Consider the following 15,195-nt stretch of genomic DNA (forward strand, 5'->3'; position numbering starts at 1 on the left):
CATTGCAGTTTTGGTTCCAAACTGGCAAAATAAAGCAAATATCACAATAAAACTAGTTTCACAAATTGGTTTCCCAGTACATATAAAAGTTATGTTTATACCGTAGTCTATTAAGTATGTAATAGCATTATATCCAAAAAACAGTGTATATACCTTAATTTAAAAATACTTTCAGGAGTTCGAGACCAGCCTGGCCAACATGGCAAAACCCTGTTTCTATTAAAAATACAAAAATTAGCCGGGCGTGGTGGTGGGTGCCTGTAATCCCAGCTACTTGGGAGGCTGAGGCAGGAGAATCGCTTGAACCCAGGAGGCAGAGGTTGCGGTGAGCTGAGAGCACACCCACCGCTGCACTCCAGCCTGGGCAACAGAGCGAGACTCCATCTCAAAAAAAAAAAAAAAAAAGAGAACACTTTATTGTTAAAAAAAAAAAAATGCTTATGATCCTCTAAGCCTTTAGCAAGTTGTAATCTTTTTGCTGATGGAGGGTCTTGCCTCCATGTGGATGGCTGATGATGATGGTGCTGAAGGCTGGGGTGACCGGTAACTTCTTAAAATAAGAGTGAAGTTTGCTGCATCAATTGACTCTTTCATGAAAGATTTCTCTGTAGCATATGATGCTGTTTGACAGCATATTACAGTAGAATGTCTTTCACAATTGGAGTTAATCCTCTCAAACCCTGATGCTGCTTTATCAACTAAATTTATGGAATCTTCTAAATCCTTTGTTGTGTCAACAGTGTTCGCAGTATCTTCACCAGAAGTAGATTCCATTTTAAGAAACTATTTTCTGTGCTCATCCATAGAGAGCAACTCCTCATCTATTAAAGTTTTATCGTGAGATTGCAGCAATTCAGTCACATCTTTAGGCTCCATTTTTAATTTTTATTTTTTATTTATATATTTTTTGACACAGGGTCTTATGTGTTGCCCAGGCTAGTCTCGAACTCCTGGACTCAAGCAGCCCTCCCACTTCAGCCTCCCAAGTAGGTGGGATTACAGGCACACACCACCATGTCCAGCTCCACTTCTAATTTTAGTTATCTTGCTATTATCACCACATGCTGCAAGCAACTTCTTCCAAACTCCCATTTTGACCACGTCTCATGAATCACAAATGTTCTTAATGGCCTTTAGAATGCTGAATCCTTTCCAGAAAGTTTTCTATGTTCTTTGCCCAGATCCATCTGAGGAATCACTCTCTATGGCAGCTATAGCCTTACAAAATGTATTTCCTAAAAAATAAGACTTGAAATTCAAAATGACTCCTTGATCCATGAGCTGCAGGATGGATGTTGTGTTAGCAGCATGCAAACAGCATTCATCTTGTACATCACCCACGGAGCTCATGGATGACCAGGTGCATTGTCAGTGTTGTCAATGAGCAGTAATACTTTGAAAGGAATCTTTTTCTGAACAGTAGGTCTCACGGGTAGGCTTAAAATAGTAAACCATACTGTAAACAGATGTGCTGTCACCCAAACTTTTTCTGTTTTTAAAGCACAGGCAGAGTAGACTTAGCTCTCAGATTTTCTTCAAAATGTGAATGAGCATTGGCTTTAGTTTAAAGCCTCCAGCGGCATTAGCCCCTAACAAGTCAGCCTATCCTTTGAAACAAGACATTGACTCCTCTTCAGCTATGAAAGTGCTAGCTGGCATCATATTCCAATATAAGGCTGTTTTGTTTGCATTGATCATTTGCTGTTTAATGTAGCCATCTTCATTAATTATCTTTGCTAGATCATCTAGATGGCTTCTCCATCAGCACTTGCTGTTCCATCTTGCACTTTTTATGTTGTGGGGATGGCTTCTTCCCTTATACCTCATGAACCAATCTCTGCTAGTTTCTACCTTTTCTTTTGCAGCTCCCTCGCCTCTCTCAGCCTTCATAGAATTGAGGAGAGTTAGGGTCTTGCTCTGGATTAGGCTTTGGCTTACAGGAACGTTGTATCTCATTTGATCTCGTATCCAGATCACTCAAACCTTCTCCCTATCCGCCGCAATAAGGCTGTTTCACTTTTTTGTGTGTGTTTAATGGAGAAGCTCTTTTAATTTCCTTCAGTAACTTTTCCTTTGCATTCACAACTTGGCCAACTGTTTGGTGCAAGAGGCCTGGCATTTGGCCCATTTTGGCTTTTGATGTACTTCCTCATTTCCCGGCCATTATTTCTTTAGGGTTTTTTGTTTTGTTTTGTTTTCCCTTTTTCTCTCTTGTTGGGATTCCTATATGCGTGCATTGGTATTTCTAATGGTGTCCCATGGGTCCCGTAGGTTCTGTTCTGTTCTTACTTGTGCTCCTCAGACTGGGTAAGTTCAACTGCCTTCTCTTCACCTTTGCTAATTCTGCCTGCTCAAGTCTGCTGCCGAATCCTTCCAGTGAATGCTTTAATTTCAGCTATTGTGTTTTTCAGTTCCCGAGTTTCTATTTGGTTCCTTGTTATCATTTCTATCTCTGTTGACATTTTCTGTTTGTTCATACAACAGTTGATGAACATCTTTGACTAGTAATTCTAATATCTGGGCTTCCCCAGTGACAGTTTCTGTCATATTCTTTTCTTCCCATAAGTCAGCCATATTTTCCATTTTATTTGTGTGCTTTGTAATTTTGTGTTGAGGACTGTACAGTTTGAATATGACACTGCAGTAGCTCTGGAAATCAGATTATCCCTCTCCTCAGGGATTGCTTCTGTTACTTGTTGAGGGCTGCAGTTCATTTGTGTAGTGAATTTTCCAAGTTATTTTTGCGAAGTCTGTATTCCTGAGGTTCTTGGTCTTTTTATTGTCTCTGGTCAGCCTGTAACCTGACAGAAATTTCCTTAAATGTCTGGATCTTTTCTTCTTTTTTTTGAGATGGGGTCACACTCTGTCACCTAGGCTACAGTGCAGTGGCACGATCATAGCTCACTACAGCCTCTAACGCCTTGGCTCAAGGGATCTTCTCGCCTCAGCCTCCGAGTAGCTAGGACTATAGGAATGCACCACCATGCCCGGCTAATTTATTTATTTTATTTTTGTAGACACGCAGTCTCGCTGTGTTACCCAGGGTGGTCTTGAACTCGGGCTCTAATGATCCTCTCGCCTCAGCCTACCAAAGTGCTGGGATTTCAGGCGTGCATAACTGCGCCTGGCCCAATATCTAGATCTTTTTTTTTAAAAGAAGTGTATGTCTCTAAATTTTCTGATAGATGGTATTGGGGAAATTGCTGCAGCCTGAGGGGGTCGAGACAAAGGCACGCATCGACGCTGGTCCCTCAGGGCACCACCATGTGACCAAAATGCACAGGGTCCTCGCTGAGGACAGGCTGCAGCAGGTAGGTTGGCTGTCCATCCACACCACCCTCTTAACCAGAAAGCTGCAGCCTCTGCATCATCAAGCCTTCCCCGGGTTGAGGAAGCATCTGATGAGGTGACAGAGTTAGAAAACAGTTGATTCTGCTAATTTGTTGTCCAGCTTAATGGTGGTTTTGGTGGAAGAACCAATTAATCCCTGAAGCTTCCTGCCCTGCCGTTTTCTGTGACGTCACTGCTGTCTTAAAACTATAAATATTAGTCATATTAAAAAAAAACTATAGGCTGGGCGCAGTGGCTCACGTCTGTAATCCTAGCACTATGGGAGGCTGAGGCGGGCGGATCACGAGGTCAGGAGATTGAGACCCTCCTGGCTAACATGGTGAAACCCTGTCTCTACTAAAAATACAAAAAATTAGCCGGGTGTAGTGGTGGGTGCCTGTAGTCCCAGCTACTCAGGAGGCTGAGACAGGAGAATGGTGTGAACCTGGGAGGCGGAGCCTGCAGTGAGCTGAGATTGCGCCACTGCACTCCAGCCTGGGTGACAGAGCGAGACTCCATCTCAAAAAAAAAACAAAAACAAAAAACACAACTATAGCTAAATAACAGTCATATAAAATAAATTGTTTGCAGTACTTATCAAATTTCAGTTTAACTTTTGAAAGTCATAGTATTTAAGGTAACAAACTCAGCTATTAATACATTTTATGATGCTTTAAAAAGCTCAAAGAATTGAACAGCTATTGGTGCTAAGTTATAATTGTGTTCTATAAAATAAATGTGATTCACTATTCTTTGTAATTGCTACCTCCTGGTATGTATAAGATAAAGAATTTGAATTTTACCTATTTTCTCACATACTAATTTGGTGACGTATCCTTTTAACTGTTGGCAAATGTTATAGGCTCTCTTGGCCTGTTTTTTATTCCATTATTTTAACATCTTTTGCAGTTTTCTCACATAAGATTGAAAACTGAATCTATGTGAAATAAGCAGGTGTCTATCAGTAATGATATTTAAAATATGTCGCAGCTGGATTCCCTGTTTTGTAGGAGCATCTGAAATCAGCCATAGCGGAACAGATGGAAATGCCCCATTTGTCGGGGTCAAGAAGGAAAAGTTCTTACATAGTTTTACACATTTGGCTGGTGATTGATTTTGTGAAAAGATATGTTAAAATTTGTTTGTTTTTTGAGACGGAGGCTCACTGTGTTGCCCTGGCTGGAGTGCAGTGGCGTGATATTGGCTCACTGCAACCTCTGCCTCTCGGACTCAAGCAATCCTCCTGTCTCAGCCTACTGAGTAGCTGGGATTACAGGCTCCCGCCACCACACCCAGCTAATTTTTGTATTTTTAGTAGAGATGGGGTTTCACCATGTTGGCCAGGCTGATCTCAAACTCCTGACGTCAAGTGATGCACCTGCTTCAGCTTCTAAAAGTGCTGGGATTACAGGCTTGAGCCACAGCGCCCGGTCTGAAAAGATATGTTTAAAAATTTTATTTTAAAAAGGTGCTGCAAGACAATTCTACTAAATCTCTAATCTTTAAACTTTTTTTTTAACCTCTTCACTGAGATTAGGAAAAGAATCTTGATATGACTCCTAGGTGATAACTGTATAAACAGACAACACCCCTACTCTTCATCATTCTAATAAAGAGATAGGAGTATATGCTTCATTTGTTTAAAGTCCTTTATTCAAACTCTCCTACTCCTAACATCAGAGGACATGTTACTCTACTTTTTCATAAAAACAAACTTGTGTAGTTATTAGAAAGCATCTATTCACGGCATCATTAACAAATTAGGCATTATACAGAAGTGAATTTTCCAGGCAACTGAAGTGCTGCCTTAAACACAAAACTTTTTATCTTAACCTATCTGAAGTGTATTCCCTGTATTTCTACCTTCTGAAGCAGAACAATGATAGCATTCATTTCTTGGGGATCCCCAGGTGTTAACTCTAGTAAATCTTTTAAGGAGGGCTTTGTTCCCCTTCGTACTGATGAGGGTCTAGCACTGTTGTATGGTGCATTGAAGACTAGCATTCAGACCCCATCCTGTCTCCATTCATCATGGTGAAAGTCAGGTATTGCGCTGGAAGTTAATGCAGTAATACACTTAGAGAACATGAGTTACCCCACGCTAAATTAGACTCAAACTAATGCGTTTTCACGTTTTCATTTTTAAATGGCTTTTCTGTCTCTCTGTCAGGCATCATGTATGCCTCCCCTGTCTTGAGTTGGGGCTAAAAAATCAAGTGACTGAACTTAAGGTAATTATTTTTAAAACAACTAAAATGAAAGTATTAATAAAGTGCTGAGGTTTTTACATTTATTTTTCCTGCCAGAGCAAAAAAAAAAAAAAAAAAAAAAAAAACCATTTACTTTTCTCATTGATCACTGTTAGAATTTTTCTGGTTTCTGTAAGTGAATGTCAAAAGGTTCAGACACTTGACTAAGCTGTAATTCGGATCAGCAGCAGTGTTAACACCAGTGTTTAGGCCTCTGAGAGTAAAAACAATGTGTCGTACTGCCAAGTATTGTTCCTGTTACTACCCAATTCTTCAGTATCTCAGGACACAGTTTATCCTAAAAAGGTGTCCTGTTTGCTAACTACAGTGGCTGTGTTATCGTTAAAGGAAATACTGGGAAGTGTTACGGTCACCAGCTTCAAGTCACTGTCATCTACCAATGAGATAGGGGCTACCAAGTAAAATGTAGCCCAGGGCCACATTCACAGATGGAAGTGTTCAGTTAAGCAAAAGTAAAGTTACATACTAAAAGCCCACATGAAGAAGGATTTGGAGATATTTCTTCTTGCTTTGCTTTGGCTGTAAAGTTCTGTACATGTATCAAACAGAGCATTTCAACAGGCTGGCTAATGTGTAGGAAGCTAGCTTTTCTTTGTGATATAATTTGTCATGTAAAATCATAAGCTATTTTACAAGTGTATTTCATTCACTATCTTAAAATTCATATGGTTTTATTTAAAGATAATTTCATCAAACAGCTGAATTCTAAAATCCTACCTTTTTTTCAAAATCATTTTTCAGAACTTTGCAATAACAGGAAGTAAAGAATCAGAAGGGTGTTAAAAAATTGATTTGGGGGGAAAAACATTTGGACATTTTGCTGGCTAGGTTTACGAAATATACACATCCAGCAAACATGTGAGTCCCTTTAGGGTACAGTGCAGTGAAGGGAGAAGTGGAAATACTCAAGGTTCTGGGGAAGGTCAAATGAAGGGTCCCTCACATTGGCTGAGGCCAACCTGGCTTCAGAGGTGTGCAGAGGCACCAGGCCGAGAACAGGGCTTTGCAGTGGTGAGGGCAAAACATGAACACAAGAAATACCCTAAGTTACTGTACCTGGTTGTGCCTGGTGACAGATGGGACCAGCTCTTTTCTCCATTTGGTAATTTTGGAAAATTTGGCAGAGTTAATAAAGAAATCCCCTTGGTGCAAGATTGCTACAATAAGAATCTATTATAGATGGCAGATGTGAAGTTCACAGTCCTTTTTATTATCCTAACCTAGTAACATGACTAGAGGTAAAATTAAATATTGAGTTAGATGATTGTTTAATATTTTAAAACCAGAGGGAAGACATACAAATAGATTGAGGGCAGTTTCTTTCTAAAGATAATCAGAATATATCTCCTATATTTTAAACACTGCAGGAACAGTCAAAACTTTAAAATAAATGGTTTCCACATTTTTTTATCCCCATCTCTCCCCCTGACTATATGGTAAAATATTTTATTTGGCAACCACGTTTTCCTACTTTTAATCACACACATCATCAGAGCTTTTCATCAGCCTAACTAGTCTTCCTGCTCACTGAGTTGTGACGAAAGCCTGGTCTAGGCACTTTTACCACGGCCATGTTTTTGTTAAGATCCCTGCAGACTGTGAACTATGAAAACCAGCCCCTGGCCCCGCTTGTGGGTGCTGCAGAGCCGCGTGTGAACTGCTCCTAGGAAACCGCGTCTCTGGGCAGGGTGGCTCTCGGGCCGTGGATCCCCCTAAAAGCTTTTCTGCCAGTGACGCCCTTGGTCTCTGGATGTGTTCACGCCTCAGTGATTTTACTCTCTGGTTTCTTGTGTGTGCTTGAGATTCTTGAGAGAAAGCGTGCTGCAGATGAAAAATGCAGCCTACATGAAAAAGAGAAGGGGAAAGCCATTTTAAAATAACTTCCATGTAAGTTACTGTAATCAAAGTGCTGCTGCCTGTGTGTTCATAAAAAAATATGTGCAAGGGCCTGGAGCGGTGGCTCATGCCTGTAATCCCAGCACTTTGGGAGGCCGAGGTGGGCGGATCACTTGAGGTCAGGAGTTAGAGACCATCCTGGCCAACAAGGTGAAACCCCGTCTCTACTTTAAAAATACAAAAAAATTAGCCAGGTGTGGTGGCGCGTGCCTGTAGGTCCCAGCTACTCAGGAGGCTGAGGCAGAGGCTGCAGTGAGCCGAGACCGCGCCACTGCACTCCAGTCTGGGCGACAGAGCGAGACTGTCTCCAAAAAAATAATTCAAATGCGAACCCGGCTCTCATGGCGCCCCGGCCACGGAGAGCCTGGGGGAGTGGGATAAAAACGGCGCTGGGATGGGAGGGCGGCTTGTCCGCGAACTCCTCCCACCACGCGCGGACCAAAGCCGCCGGCGCCCCGCTTCCGGGGCCGCCCTTAACCGCGGCCGCCGCTCCCTGAGGGGCCGCCTGACCCGGCGGAAAGCCAGGCTGTGTGGCCGGAGGTCACCACCCCGACCCCGACTAGTCCCGCAGCGCCTGACCCCTTCGTGGGCGGCCCCGACCGCCGCGGCTCGAGGAGGGGCGGGGCTGGGGCGGCCGAGCTCTCGCGAGGTTTCGTCGGGGGCTGGCGGCCGCGGCTCGGCGGAGAGTGCGGGATGCGCTCGGAAAAGGAGGGGGCCGGAGGCCTTAGGGCGGCCGTTGCCGCGCGGGGCCCGAGCGGGAGGGAGAAGCTGTCGGCCCTAGAAGTGCAGTTCCACCGCGACTCGCAGCAGCAGGAGGCTGAGACGGCGCCAACCTCGTCCTCCGGTTGCGGGGGCGGTGCGGGCAAACCTCGCGAGGAGAAGAGGACGGCCCTGAGCAAGGTGGGGGCGGGGGCGGGGCGCGCAAACCTCGCGAGGAGAGGACGGCCCTGAGGGGAGGGAGGGGAGGGAGGGGAGGGAGGGGAGGGAGGGGCGGGGGCCGGGCCTCCCAGCGCGGTACGCGGTGCCTTTTGAGCATCTTGTCCACGCTCCGCCCCGGTGGGAACGGCCGCGCGCTCCCCGCAGGTGGTCATCCGCCGCCTGCCTCCGGGCCTCACCAAGGAGCAGCTGGAGGAGCAGCTGCGCCCGCTGCCAGCACACGACTACTTCGAGTTCTTCGCCGCCGACCTGAGGTGAGGCCCGCCCCGAGGGGAGGAAGAGAGGGCGGAACCCAGAGCTCGGCGGCGGTGGCCGTCTCGTTGCCTTACGTTCCTTACCCTGATTTCTCCTTTATGGGAGTCGTGTGAGCTTTTTGAATAAATACATTTCAGTAAAACGTGTCAGTTCCGTCAAAGAAAAATACCACCAACAAAGAAACACAGATGTGGTTTACATTAAAAATGCGGATGATTTTCAGACGGCTAACGCTTAGGAAAGCGGGTGCCTTTGAAAGGACCAGCGTTGCCCGCCCGGCGCCTCCCGGGCTTCCCTGCTCGTCCGCGGACGGGGCGCTGCGGGGCCAGGAGGGCGCCGGCTCTTCCTGTGGCCTCCACGCTGGTGCCGCAGCCAGTGCGGTTTTAAATACCGGAGAGGGTCCCCAAGTCAGGAGAGTCTCTCGGCGCCACGGGTTCCTCTGGGAGTGCGCCCTGGCCTTGCCTTAGGGTTTCAGCCTCGGAGGACCGATTCTAGGCAGTGGAGAAGGGACCTGAGTTCTGCCTTGTAAAGTTAACGTTTTGCGTTTGTTTTTGCTAAAGAATATCCAAGTTGTTACAATTAACTGAGATGATTTGGCACAAAAGTTTTATCTAAAGTAGTTTGTTGTGCCCAGAAAAGGAAAAAGAGGCTAAATTAATGGACTGTTGTATTTTTCACTAACCATTTTCACTGTTATCTCTTATTTCAGTCTTTATCCTCATCTCTACTCAAGAGCATACATTAATTTTAGGAATCCTGATGACATCCTTCTTTTTAGAGATCGTTTTGATGGATATATCTTCCTTGACAGCAAAGGTTGGATTATTGGTTTTTAAAAATCGATTATAATCTGTAGGTATACTAATGAAGTATTGCTAGAATATTCGTGCTTTTAAAATTATTATTATTTTTTGAGACAGGGTCTTGCTCCGTTGCCCAGGCTGGAGTGCAGCAGCCACAATCACGGCTCACTGCAGCCTCACACTCCGGCTCAAGCAGTCCTCCAGCCTCCTAGGTAGCAGGGACCACAGACGTGTGCCACCATGATCGGCTGATTTAAAAAAAAAATTTTGTAGAGACGGGGGTCTCACTGTGTTGCCCAGGCTGGTCTTGAACTCCTGGCTTCAAGTGATCCTCCCACCTCAGTCTCCCAAAGTGCTGGGATTACAGGCGTGAGCCGCAGCATCTGGTCTATTTGTGCATTTTAATTAAAAAGTTCTCAGACTAAAATAAGTTTATAAATTTTGATTATGTTACTGTAATTATGTGCAGATATTAAAAATTGAAATTATTTAATTTTATTATTTAATCCAAAAAAATTCCAGAAATTCTGTGTAATAGTGACAGCCTATTTATGTATTATCGTCAGAGAATAAAGGTTTTCATGAGTGAGTTTTTTGCATGAGAGAACTTGATCTTTTTAGGTTCTAAAGCTAAACTATTTTACCTGTTTGATAGGAATTTTCCAAAATGTACACTGACTTCTGTCTTCCTAAACAGCATCCTTCATGACTGTACCATTTATGATAATGTCACCAGGAAGTCACTGACTGCTGTTAAACAGCTTTGCCTGCGGAGACAGCAGTCTTCAACTCTACTCTCAATAGTTCCCTTATCAGTACTTCTAGGGTTCTGCTTTCATCTTTTTCCTTCTCTTCTCCTGTCAGGCTGTCTGCTGTTGTGTTCCTGGCTGTCAAGGTTGTGTACCTTTCACAGCAAGTTGTTTTCTGCCCTCCCCTCCCCAGCCACCCTCTTCCGACTCCACGTGTTTTGACACTGATGAGTGTTTTCTTTTTCTCCAATGAGGGGTAAGGACTAGAAAGATTGTTAAAAAAATAAGCATTAGCCAAGCTAGTTCCTGTGACTAGAAGCAAATGTGATGCTTGAACTGACCTTTGTGTTCATTGCTCATTTATTCAGTAACTTACTCAGTTTCCCTTTTTCACTTAAAAAATATTGGTGGGCCGGGCACAGTGGTTCACACCTGTAATCCCAGCACTTTAGGAGGCCAAGGCGGGTGGATCACGAGGTCAGGAGTTCGAGACCGGCCTGAGCAACAACGTGAAACCCTGTCTCTACTAAAAATACAAAAATTAGCCAGGCATGGTGGCAGGCGCCTGTAGTCCCAGCTACTCGGAAGACTGAGACAGGAGAATTGCTTGAACCTGGGAGGTGGAGGTTGCAGTGAGCCGAGATCATGCCACTGCATCCCAGCCGGGGCGACGGAGCGAAAAAATATGTATGTGTATGTACGTGTATGTATATGTGTGTGTGTGTGTGTAAAATATGTGTAACATGGCCAGGTGTGATGGCTCACTCCTGTAATCCCAGCACTTTGGGAGGCCGAGGAAGGTAGATCAGTTGAGGTCAGGGGTTCGAGACCAGCCTGGCCAAGATGGTGAAACCCTGTCTCTACTAAAAAAAAAAAAAATTAGCCAGGCATCATGGGGCGTGCCTGTAATCTCAGATACTTGGGAGACTGAGGCATGAGACTCACTTGAACCTGGGAGGCAGAGGTTGCAGTGAGCCAAGATCGTGTTACTACACTGTAGCCTTGGTGACAGAGTGAGACTCTCTCTCAAAAAAAAAAAAAAAAAGTCACAAAATTTATACCATACTGTTTTCCACAGTGACTGCGCCATTTTAGGTTCCCACCTGTAGTGAGCAAGGGGCCAGTCATCCTTGTTTCCGGTTATCTTTGTTGTCGTTGTTTTGTTTTTTAGAGATGGGGTCTCACTATGTTGCCCAGGCTGGTGTCAAACTCCTGAGCTCAAGCGATTCCCCCCACATTGGCCTCCCAAAGTGCTGGGCTACAGGCGTGAGCCGCTGCCCTGCCGTTGTTTTTATGGTCTCTGGCCTAAGCCTGTACTTTTGATGTCATGTGCAACCCATTGCCAAATCCATTGCCATGGAGCTTTTCCCCTGTTTTTTTCTCCAAGTGTTCTATGGTTTCAGGTCTTATATTTAGGTTTGATCCATATCGAGTTACTTTTTGTATATGGTGTTAGGTAAGGGTCCAGCTTCATTCTTCTGGCTGTGGATATCCAGTTTTCCCAGCACCAGTTGTTGAAAAGACTTTCTTTTCCCCATTGAATGGTCTGGGCACCCTTTTCAAAAATCAGTTGACCAAGTGTTACAAAGGTTTATTTCTGTGCTCTCTATTTTATTCCCTTGATGGATGTGTCTGTCTACATGGCAGTACCACACTGATTACTTTCAGCTTTGGAATCAGGGAGTATGTCATCTGCCATTGAATGAGTATCCACTGTGTGCTAGGCCTTGTGGGTGGAGCGGTGACTTGGACATCGTCCCTGCTGGTCCAGTGCCCTGCCGTCCCCCTGAGTCTTGACTTTATTCTGGATAGTGGAGGTTGGCACAAAAATGTCTCCCAGTTAAAGGAATTATAATTCAGTCACCTGACCATTACTGACAAGTCAAAAAAAAAATGACTCAGTGGGTTTAGTACCAAGATAGCAGTGTTCCATTTGATGATTCAGCATATAGCAGGTTCTCTTAGTGAACATTTCTCTTTGTGTATTTGTTTTTCCCCCACATAGCAATGAAGTTAGTTTCTAATGACTTCCATTCTCCACTTTTATCAGAAGCAGATTGCACCTGGAATATTCTATAAACCCTTTGAAACCCTCTATTTTAGCCATGGTGTCTTCTAAGCAAAGTAATTTTCTTGAACTTAAATAACAAATTGATAGTTGAATTAACCTTTTAAAATAAAATGTAAAGTGTAGCTAAGAAATCTGATTATTTAAAGGTATTCCAATGATAAATTATTTGGGATGGGGCTGGGGAGGTCAGGTATATTGAGGTGTAAGTTACATATGGTAAAAGTCACCCTTTTAAAGTGAACAATTTGATGAATTTTGAACAACTTCAGTTATGCAACCACCACAACATGATGGATTGTTTTAGTAAATGTTCTTACCATGAGTTCATCCTTGTTTAAGTCTGGAGTTTGCCGTGTTAAGGTTGCAGGTGCTTGAAAGTATAATAAAATTGTAGGTTTTTTAATCTTTTTTTTAATCTCTTACTGGAAGGATGAATTATAGTTTAAATAGTAATAATGCATTGTCATTTTTACACTTACTGTTTAAATAAGTTAGGTCATTATTTTCCGAAATGAATGTAGTAGAATTTCAGAATGGCTTCTGGAACATGTTTCCTGTTAAAAGGCCTAGAATATCCTGCAGTGGTAGAGTTTGCTCCATTCCAGAAGATAGCCAAAAAGAAGCTGAGAAAAAAAGATGCCAAGACTGGAAGCATCGAAGATGGTGAGCCCTTTCCAAGTGCTACGTTATGAAGCTGCCAAATTAAGAACACTGAGCAAATGTAATTCTCCCGTAGTTGGGAAAGATTATATTTATTTTCTTTCTACTTTTTAATGTCTAGATCCAGAATATAAGAAGTTTTTAGAAACCTACTGGGTGGAGGAAGAGAAGACCAGTGCCAACCCTGAGACTCTGCTGGGGGAGATGGAGGCGAAGACAAGAGAGCTCATTGGTCTGTTTTGCTCATTTCTTCTCTTTTCTTTATTGAGAGATTTACTCGTAGAGGATATACGTTTTTTCTCTTTTTCTTGACTGTGATAACAAGTTGAAACTTGTTACAGGCTTGACAGAAATGTAGAGTGATTTCCAGTTTTGACAAAAGAATGGCAAGATGGCAGCATGGGAAAATATTTCTGAGCGTTAGTTGATGGAGAGCACGTGATTTTTTTAGTTAAGATCATTTTAAGTTATGATGCTTCCGAACTAGCAGTGCAGAAGACACATGAATGGTCTGTTCCTGAGCGTCAGGGAAGGCATGTTGTGTCACATAGTTGAAGTCAGTGGTCACAGACGGATGCCTCAGGAGCCCATAGGAATGAGATGTTTTGCTTGCGGTGAGGTCATCTTGCTGCTTCAACACAAATGCCAGGCTCCCCGAGCCAGGCCAACTTGTGGATAAGCCCAGCCAGAGCACAGAATCGAGTTTAAATCCAGCCTTCCACCCCATGCCCACAAGTGGTGTACTTTAGAAATAGTTACTTCCCAGTAGCACCAACATACTTCCCAGTAGCACCAACATGAAAATCAGGCAAACTGTTGTTGTTTAGTCCCAGACACACCTGGTAGTGTTTCTCTTCTCTGTGGATCTCCTTTCCTCAAAGCCCTGGTTCTTCACCTCTCATCTCTCCCGCCCAGGCTGTGCCCTGCCCACCCATCAAGATGGATGTACTTTGGGAGGCCAGCGTGGGCGGATCACAAGGTCAGGAGTTCGAGATCAGCCTGGCCGACATGGTGAAACCCCATCTCTACTAAAGATACAAAAAATTAGCAGGGCATGGTGGTGCGTGCCTATAGTTCCAGCTACTGAGGAGGCTGAGGCAGGAGAATCGCTTGAACCCAGAAGGCGGAGGTTGCAGTGAGCTGAGATCGCACCACTGCACTCCAGCCTGGTGACAGCGAGACTCCATCTCAAAAAACCAATAAAATTGATGTGACATGACAGCCACATTGTTTATCATTTATTTTCCTGTCTGTCTCCCACCACATAAACTCCCTTCTTGTTTTGTCTCCCCAGTGGAACTATATTTTCATCTTCACGGTTGTAGAAAAGTTCAGGAGTTTAGTAAATGTTGATTGAATTAATAAAAAAAGATTAATATTACTGAAATAGTCCATTCACTTTCTTCATTTATCTAGTAATAAAGCTTTTTCCCCCCCCCCCCACTCTGTTGCCCAGGCTGGAGTGCGGTGGCACAATCTCGGCTCACTGCAACCTCTGCCTTCCCAGTTCAGGCCATTCTTCTGCCTCAGCCTCCTGAGTAGCTGGGATTACAGGCCCCCGCCATCATGCCCAGCTAATTTTTATATTTTTGTGGAGATGGGTTTCACCATGTTGGCCAGGCTGGTCTTGAACTCCTGATCTCAGATGATCCGCCTGCCTCAGCCTCCCAAAGTACTGGGATTACAGGCGTGAGCCACCACACCTAGCCGTAATAAGGCTTTTGATCACTAAAGTAAACAAAATATGCTGAGGCTGCATGCTGCCTGGGCACTGACTCTGGGCCTCAGCATGGGGCCAAGTGGTAAGCAGGTCGCACAAGGCCTCTGCCTGCCATCGGGGATGACAGGTTGGAAGCAGGAGCAGGAATAGTCCAACCAGGGCACCTCAGTGTGTAATCACTGCCACTGATGTGACAAAGTGGAATATGGGAGGGAAAGAGGTTGGGAGACTCCCTCCAAGACAGTGGTGGAGCTGGAGCTGAGACTGGCTGCGGGAGGGAAAGAGGTCAGGAGATGAGCTGAGACTGGCCGTGCTGAGCAGTGGAGGAAGGAAGCGCCAGGGGCAGGGCCGGCTGCTGTCGCTTTTCACTGCAGGCGCAGAGTGCAGGCTTGTGGGGTTGGCACACATGGGTGAGGGCAGCGTGGTTGGAGGTTCGGGGCACTGCAAGACATTTAGATTCATTCCAGGGCAACTGGAAGCCACTGGGGGAGTAGCATGGTCTGAT

General features: G+C 44.5%; 1 protein-coding gene across 20 annotated transcripts in view; it reads left to right on the plus strand.

Moving 5' to 3' along the window:
• The first annotated feature begins 449 nt into the window (after positions 1–449).
• The window catches only part of UPF3A (UPF3A regulator of nonsense mediated mRNA decay), a 34,259-nt gene continuing 19,513 nt past the window's right edge, over positions 450–15,195 (plus strand). For 3 of the 20 annotated variants that reach the window (XR_010150596.1, XR_010150599.1, XR_010150598.1), the window contains exons 1-5: positions 8,135–8,396; positions 8,580–8,686; positions 9,397–9,503; positions 12,875–12,973; positions 13,092–13,202. Coding sequence is in view for 14 of the 20 variants with exons in the window: in XM_054665637.2 (XP_054521612.2) it covers positions 8,190–8,396; positions 8,580–8,686; positions 9,397–9,503; positions 12,875–12,973; positions 13,092–13,202; positions 13,886–14,109 (855 nt within the window). In the remaining 6 variants the exon portion in view is untranslated. The other 17 variants (XR_010150595.1, XR_010150597.1, XM_054665637.2 and 14 more) reach the window with 16 other exon arrangements.

This window comes from Pan troglodytes, chromosome 14, assembly GCF_028858775.2.
Source record: "Pan troglodytes isolate AG18354 chromosome 14, NHGRI_mPanTro3-v2.0_pri, whole genome shotgun sequence".
In the NCBI taxonomy this organism is placed as follows: domain Eukaryota; kingdom Metazoa; phylum Chordata; class Mammalia; order Primates; family Hominidae; genus Pan; species Pan troglodytes.